This window comes from Hemitrygon akajei, unplaced genomic scaffold, assembly GCF_048418815.1.
Source record: "Hemitrygon akajei unplaced genomic scaffold, sHemAka1.3 Scf000060, whole genome shotgun sequence".
In the NCBI taxonomy this organism is placed as follows: Eukaryota; Metazoa; Chordata; class Chondrichthyes; order Myliobatiformes; family Dasyatidae; genus Hemitrygon; species Hemitrygon akajei.
Window position 1 is genome coordinate 4,096,560 of NW_027331946.1, and position 7,956 is coordinate 4,104,515.

Genomic DNA, 7,956 nt, shown 5'->3' on the forward strand with positions numbered 1-7,956 from the left:
CACTTTGGTATGAGCTACCAAGGGAGGTCTTTCACAGTGACTGGTCGGGCACGGAGGAGTGTTGTAGAAGAAAGGGACCTGGGAATACAAGTCCTTAATTCACTGAAAGTGGTATCACAGTTAGATAGAGATGGAAGGAAAGATTTTAGTTCATTGGCCTTCATGAACCATATACTGACAATAGATGGATGTTATGTTGACTTGTAGAAGACAATGGTGAGGCCTAATTTGGAGTATTGTGTGCAGTTTTGGTCACCTACCTACAGGAAAGATGTAAAAGAAGTTCAGAGATTTCAGAGAAAATTCACAAGGATGTTGCCGTGTCTGGAGGACTTGGGTTATAAGGAAAGATTGAACAAATCAGGACTTTATTCCCTGGAATGTAGAAGATTGAGGGGAGATTTGATTGTGATAGAGGGGCATAAATAGTGTAAATGCAAGCTGGCTTTCTCCACTGAGATGGGGGTGGGACTACAACCAGAGGCCATGGGTTAAGGGTGAAAGTTGAAACGTTAAGGGGAACATGAGGGGAAACTTCTTCACACAGACAGTCATCCGGATGTGGAATGAGCAGCCAGCACAAGTGGTGCATGCAAGCACAATTTCAACATTTAAGAGGTTCGTGTAGGTACCTGGATGGTTAGGGTTTGGGAGTGGGCAACTTAAATAGTCTTGCATAAACTAGATGGCCCAAAGGGCCTGTTTCTGTGCTGTAATTTTCTATGACTCTGACAAGAACCTGAAATAATACAAAAATTTACTCTAAATCATTTTAACAGACGTGCGGACCAACCATTCATCTCAGCAGGAATTTTTTATATGGTGTTAAAACTGTGGCACTTTAAGTTAATAATACATAAAAGAAAATCCCAGATGCATGTCAAGAAAGACTATTTGTGTGAGACTGTTTCAGTTACTGTGGGGCCAGGCACCCATGCAGTTCAGCAGGAGGGGGGAATAATACCAATGGAGAGAGTCAAACTGAGCGAGGGTTCAAATTGGAGAAGGCCAAAATGCCCCATTCTTATAGAGACAGGAAGAGCATCAGAGAATTGATGGTCATTCCAGATACCAGCACTCTGCCCAGTCAGGAGATGATATCTCTGTCCAGCTTGGGTTGAATCTCACTATAACAGTGTGATACCAGATCAAACCTTGGCAACTCAAGTAATTTCAACTGAAATGTTGTCCTAAATCCATTGATGGATTTTGCAAATCTTTTTACAGGTTAAAAATGAGAAGGAATTCGTCTCCAGGAAGCTCAAACATGACACGCCAGTTTTGCTGTCTCTGTCTAGATATTTAAGAAGTGGAGTGAGGGATTCAATCGACCATCTTTCCTACTCAAGACTGTGGGGAGGGATTCATTCGGTCATCTGACCAACTGGCATGCCCATCATTTTACACAGGAGAAAGGCCGTTCAACTGCTCAGACAGTGGGAATAGATTCACTCGGTCATCTCAACTGAAGGTACATCAGCAAGTTCACACTGGGCAAGGCCATTCACCTGTTCTGTGTGTGAGAAACGATTCACTCACTTTTCCCACCTGTGGACACACCAGTCACTTCACACCAGGCAGAGGCTGGTCATCTGCTGAATTTCTGGGAAAAGATTCACTCAGTCATCTGACCTAATGGCTCACCAGGGAGTTCACACCAGGGAGCGGCCATTCACTTGCTCAGTCTGTGGGAAGAGATTCATTAAATCATCCCACCTGCTGAGTCATCAGCGAGTTCACACTGGGGAGAAGCCGTTCAACTGCTCAGAATGTGGGAAGAGATTCACTGAGTTATCCAACCTACAGAATCATCAGCGAGTTCACACTGGGGAGAAGCCATTCACCTGCTCAGAATGCGGGAAGGGATTCACTCAGTCATCCCACCTGCAGAGACACCAACGAGTTCACACTGGAGAGAAGCCATTCACCTGCTCAGTCTGTGGGAAGAGCTTCACTCACTTATGGAACCTACAGAATCATCAGCCAGTTCACACTGGAGAGAGGCCATTCACCTGCTCAGAATGTGGGAAGGGATTTACTCAGTCATCCAGCCTACTGAGTCATCAGCGAGTTCACACAGGGGAGAAGCCGTTCACCTGCTCAGAATGTGGGATGGGATTCACTCAGTCATCCCACCTGCAGAGACATCAGCGAGTTCACACTGGGGAGAAGCCGTTCACCTGCTCAGTCTGTGGGAAGGGATTCACTGATTCATCCACCCGGCAGAAACATCAGCGAGTTCACACTGGGGAGAAGTCGTTCACCTGCTCAGAATGTGGGAAGGGATTCACGGATTCATCCTGCCTACTGGTACATCAGCGAGTTCACACTGGGGAGAAGCCGTTCACCTGCTCAGAATGTGGGAAGGGATTCACTCAGTCATCCCACCTGCAGAGACATCAGCGAGTTCACACTGGGGAGAGGCCATTCACCTGCTCAGAATGTGGGAAGCGATTCACTCAATCTTCCACCCTACAGGCACACCAGCGAATTCACACTGGGGAGAAGCCGTTCACTTGCTCAGTCTGTGGGAAGCGATTCACTCTGTCATTCCAAGTACTGAAACACCAGCGAGTTCACACAGGGGAAAGGCCGTTCGCTTGCTCAAAATGTGGGAAGAGATTCACTGGATCATCCAACCTACAGAGACATCAGCAAGTTCACACTGGGGAGAAGCCGTTCACTTGCTCAGGCTGTGGGAAGGGATTCCCTCAGTCGTCCCAACTACTGGCACACCAGTCAGTTCACATTGGGGAGTGGCCATAGTTATGAATCCCTGGGTTTCGTTTGCTGTGGACTGTCATTTTAAGAGAGAGCGAGAGAGATGAAGAAAGTGAATCAGTCTGACTTGCAGCTTGTTTACATTGCTCACAGCTTGTTTCTTTTTAACCGAGGACACAGACACTCAGAGACAGATGGAGACGAAGGAGGCAAAATGGAAGGATCAAAACCAGGGAACTAGTGGCCAAGGGTCACTGTTTGGAACTTTCCTATGCCCACAAGGGTGGGTTAATTATCGATTCATCGTACATCGAATGTGTGGTTGTTACCTTGTTTGAGCTATAGGAGTGGATCAGATTTGGGGTATCCTGTGAAGACCACTGATGTGTTAACCCTTGCCTGGGTGTGGTGTGGTAATTCACTTGAAGACGATACCCCTTCTGACAAGTCACTTTCGGTGATAAATCGTATACGGGTTTGGAACGACGACAAATAAAATCTACAGCAACTGTTCTCTCGTTTTACCACCATGGAACCTGTGGAATTTGACATAATTGCCTTCTCTCAACATTTACGCTGGATTAGAAATATCTCTTTCATCACCTATTCCATGTTTGAACTGAACTTTCATACTTTGCCTTCTCAAGACTCCAAGCGTTGTTTCCCCCAAACTCAATAGTTTTGGAGTGATATTCACACACATATATACACATAACAATGTTAACTTTTGTTTATCTTGCTTGTTACTATATTATAAGTAGATTCTAATAAAGATAGGTTTAACATCAAAAACAGGCTCCAGGTGTAGTCTATTGCTACTGGTTCATTTCTAAAGCGTTACGATTCATAACAAAATTGGGCCTGCGTCCGGGATAGTAACAGTTTTGGGGGTGGAGACATTAATTATCAATTTCTTTGGGGAAGTCCCTTTTGATTTATTTGTGTGTGAAAAATCAGAAGCAATGGATGTTGATAGATGTCGGGAAGCGCTAGCCTCTGAGGCATTAGAGGACGCCAGAAGGATTGAGTTGTTGAATCTTGCCAGAAGGTTAAACCTTGCTAAGGTGAGATCGACAATGAGGAGGGCACAGATGCAGAGGATAATAGCTGAACATTATGTATCTGAGTGTGTGTTTAAAGTGGAGGAATTGGAGGTGTTTCCTGAAAGTAAACCTAGTGAGCTTGAGCTCCAGTACAAGTGAGAAAAATTAAAGATGGAGGCTGCGGAAAGGCAGAGGCAGTTTGAGGCTAGAGAGGCAGAAAAACAGAGGGAGGAAGCAGAAAGACAGAGGCTGGTCGAGCTGAAACGATAGAGAGATTGCAGCAAAGGGGTCTAGCGTTAGACTCTAGTGATGTTTGAGGCCATTCGGGAAGTTAAATTGGTACCTCCATTTAACGAGGCAGAGGTTGATAAATACTTTCAGCATTTTGAGAAGGTTGCTCAAAGTTTAAAGTGGCTAGAAGAGGGTTGGCCTATTCTCTTCCAAAGTGTAATTAAGGGGAAGGCTCATCAAGCCTATTCTGCTTTGACAGTTGATGAAGCAGCTGATTATGACATATTGAAACAGGCTGTGCTCATAGCTTATGAGTTGGTCCCAGAATCATACAGGCAAAAGTTTAGAAATTTGAGGAAATCTGTGAACCAGACATATGGAACTTGCTTATGAGAAGTTTGTGTGTTTTAACCGCTGGTGAACATATAAAAATATAAATGATGATTTTAACAGCTTGAAAGTGTTGCTTTTAAGTGAAGAATTCAAACGGTGCGTCCCTGATGACATAAAGACGTATTTAGATAAAAAGGATGCTGCCACTTTGCAGGAATCTGTTGGATTAGCAGATGAGTTTGTTTTAACTCATAAGGTTAAGTTTATCCCGAATAAGAGCTTCCAAAAGAGTAGCAAGGATAACCAGGGTAAATCAGAAATTAAAGCTGGGACTAGTGACAAGAGTAAGGATGAAGGGAAGCAGTTGAAAGATAAATATTCTGGTCTTGCTTGTTACTATTGTAAGAAAGCTGGTTATATGATGGCTAATTGTTGCCTTCTGGGGAAGAAAAAGGAAAAGGAGGCGGTCCCGAATGCCTGTGTTCAGTATGTTGAAGCACCTATAAACACACAGGTTTCTGAGCATTCTGTTTGAGGCTCAGTTAAGGTCTGAGAGGTCTGACCGAGTTAAGAAGGGATTCGATCATTTTATGTCAGATGGGTTTGTATTAGTAAAGGAAGGGTCATCCCCGGTACCAGTGAAGATTCTTCGAGTTACTGGGGCTTCTCAGTCACTTATATCAGACAGCGTTCTAAAGTTTGGCGAAGAGACTAAGACTGGTGAGGTAAATCTTATTAAATTCATTTGGGGCGACATGGTTTCTGTGCCATTGCACAACGTAACTTTATTGTCAGGGTTGGTTTCGGGACCTGTTAAGATTGGAGTATGCTCCAGTTTGCCAAAGGAAGATGTTACTTTGCTGTTAGGGAATCACCTGGCAGATGGTAAAGTTGTTCCTGCAGTGCAGTTGACAACTAACCCAACCACTGACGACCCACAGATGGATTTTAACATTTATCCTTCCTGCGCAGGAACTCTAAGTAAGGCTAAAATGTCTGCCGACGCAGACGAGTTTATCGCAGAACAGAACCAAGACCCAGAGTTTGAAGCTTTAAAAGAAACAGCTTTCTCAGATGATGAGATTAAGAAAGTGCCAGTCGGGTATTATCACAAGGGTGGAGTGATAATGAGGAAGTGGAGGCCACCTGCTATACCAGCGAGTGAGGCATGGGCAATTGTTCACCAAGGTGTAGTTCCTAAAGTTTATAGGACTCAAATTTTAACTTTGGCCCACAGTCTGCCCTCAGGTGGCCATTTTGGAGTGAATAAAACTGTAAGGATTATGTAATAATTCTGCTGGCCTAACCTGAGGAAAGATGTTGTGACCTTTTGCAGAACCTGTCACATTGGTCAAGTTGTCGGTAAACCTAATCAGGTCTCCACAGTGCCCCACTGCAGTCTATATATAACTGCATTTGGTGAACCCTTTTCAAAATTTATAGTGGATTGTGTTGGCCCATTGCCAAAGACTAAAGCTGGCCATCAGTGTCTGCTAACTATTATGTGTACTGCATTCAGATTCCCAGAGGCAATACCTCTCAGAAATATTAAAGCTAAAACTGTGGCGAAGGCTCTTACCAAGTTTTTTTTTACATTATTTGATTTGCCTATAGAAATCCAGTCTGATCAAGGAATCAATTTTACATCTAGATTATTATCTGGGAGCTAAGCAAATTAAATCGTCTGCGTAAGATCCAGAATTACGATGGGTTCTAGAAAGATTTCATTCTACCCTCAAAACAATGATAAAGAGATAATGTGTTCCACACTGTCTCTCTCTCTGTCTCTCTCTCTCTCACTCCGTGCCTTGGAAAGGCTTGAAAAATACATCATCGGACGCATGCACGCACACGCCAAAAAAAGACATACTGTGTTGAAAATGGAAAACACTGAGATGAAGGAATATATTTGCTTTTGTTCGCAGCAAGAGAGTTGGTAAAGGAATCACTGGGCTTTAGTCCATTTGAATTTGTATTTGGTCATAGAGTGAGGGGACCTTTGACCTTGTTAAAGGAACAGTGATTGATGGGGATGTGCATGTTAACTTGTTCGACTAAGTTTAGAAGTTCAACAATGAACTACCCCAGGCCTGTATTCTAGCGAGACAAAACTTAAAGATTTCTCAAAACAAAATGAAGTGTTGGTTTGATAAGTGGGCTTGCGAAAGATAATACCAGGTGGGGGATAAGGTGATTACCTTATCTCCAATGCCAACAAATCCACTTCAGGCAAAACTCAATGGACCCTGTGAAATAGTCTCTCAAATTAATAATGCGAATTATGTTATCAAAACACCCGACCGATGTAAACTAACACAGGTGGTACAGATAAATATGATAAAGCCTTATTTTGACAAGCAGGCACCATCTGTGAGTGTTGTTGTCAAAACATATGAATCTGGCAACCCTGAGAATGAAACAATTGACTCGTCAGAGACTTTTCACAAGCCAAACGTGGTCCCAGTTAGACTAATGAACTCCGTTGTTCCAGAAAACATTGATAACTGGTTGGCTCACCTGCAGCCAAAGCAACAACAACAGCTGAAGGAATTAATTCTGAAGTTTAAAGATTTATTTCCCGATGTTCCCAAGCAAACCACGGTCGCAATACATGATGTAGATATTGGTTAAACCGATAAAACAACACCCATATCGCATGAACGTAGAAAAGTGTAATTAGGCTGAGCAAGAAATTGAAAATATGCTGGAAAATGGTATTGTTAGCCTTTCAGCATCAGATTGGAGCTCACCCTGCATTATTGTGCGCAAACCTGATGGTAGTGTTAGATTTTGCACTGATTATAGGAAGGTAAATGCAGCAACAAAAACAGATGCCTATTCTATCCCTAGGATAGATGATTGCATCGATAAGGTTGGAAAATCTGAATTTCTTACAAAGATTGATCTGTTTACAGGGTATTGGTGTGTTCCATTGACAGACAGAGGTAGAAATAATTCTGCATCTGTGATACCATCTGGGTTGTATGAATACAATGTTTTGCTGTTTGGAATGAAAACAGGTCCAGGAGCATTCCGGAAAATGAATGATTCTGTAATTCGAGGGTTGGAACACACAGATGCCTATATTGCTGACTTAGTCACAGGGAGTGACACTTGGGAAGAGCATATCTCTGCAGTATAAAAGCGGTTTGACAGGTTTTCCCAGGCCAGCCTTACAGTTAACTTAGCTAAGAGTGAATTTGGCCATGCCATTCTGACCTGTCTTGGTCAATGCAAGTTGTCTCCTGTTCGGCCAAAAGTCCAGGCAATTTCTTATATTCCTTTTCTGACTGCTAAGAAGGCTCTTATAAGGTTTCTGGGAATGGATGGATATTATCGTAAGTTCTGTATGAACTTTGCTGCTATCGCTCTTCCTCTGACTAACCTGAAGAAGGGTGAAAAGTTTGTTTGGACCGAGCCTTGACAGGAGATCTGACAGGAAGTCCAGGATTCAGCTACAAAGGACAGGGTGAAGGCCGAGGTCTCTGAGCTCCTTGTGGATACTTCATGCCTTTGTATGGCTACTGCTCCGCCCATGACTGCAAGGAACTGCAAAGAACTTTGGAGAGCAGAGAACATCAGAGAAACAAGCCTCCACTCCATGGACTCTCCCTACACTTCCCCTCCC

The 7,956-nt window shown here is 43.4% G+C and overlaps 1 protein-coding gene across 1 annotated transcript in view; it reads left to right on the forward strand.

Moving 5' to 3' along the window:
- The window catches only part of LOC140721717 (uncharacterized), a 75,693-nt gene extending 72,186 nt beyond the window's left edge, over window positions 1–3,507 (forward strand). The window contains exon 3 of the mRNA XM_073036501.1: window positions 1,662–3,507. Coding sequence (XP_072892602.1) covers window positions 1,662–2,766 — 1,105 coding nt within the window. The 3' untranslated portion in view covers window positions 2,767–3,507. The remainder of the gene's footprint in view (window positions 1–1,661) is intronic.
- The last annotated feature ends 4,449 nt before the right edge of the window (window positions 3,508–7,956 follow it).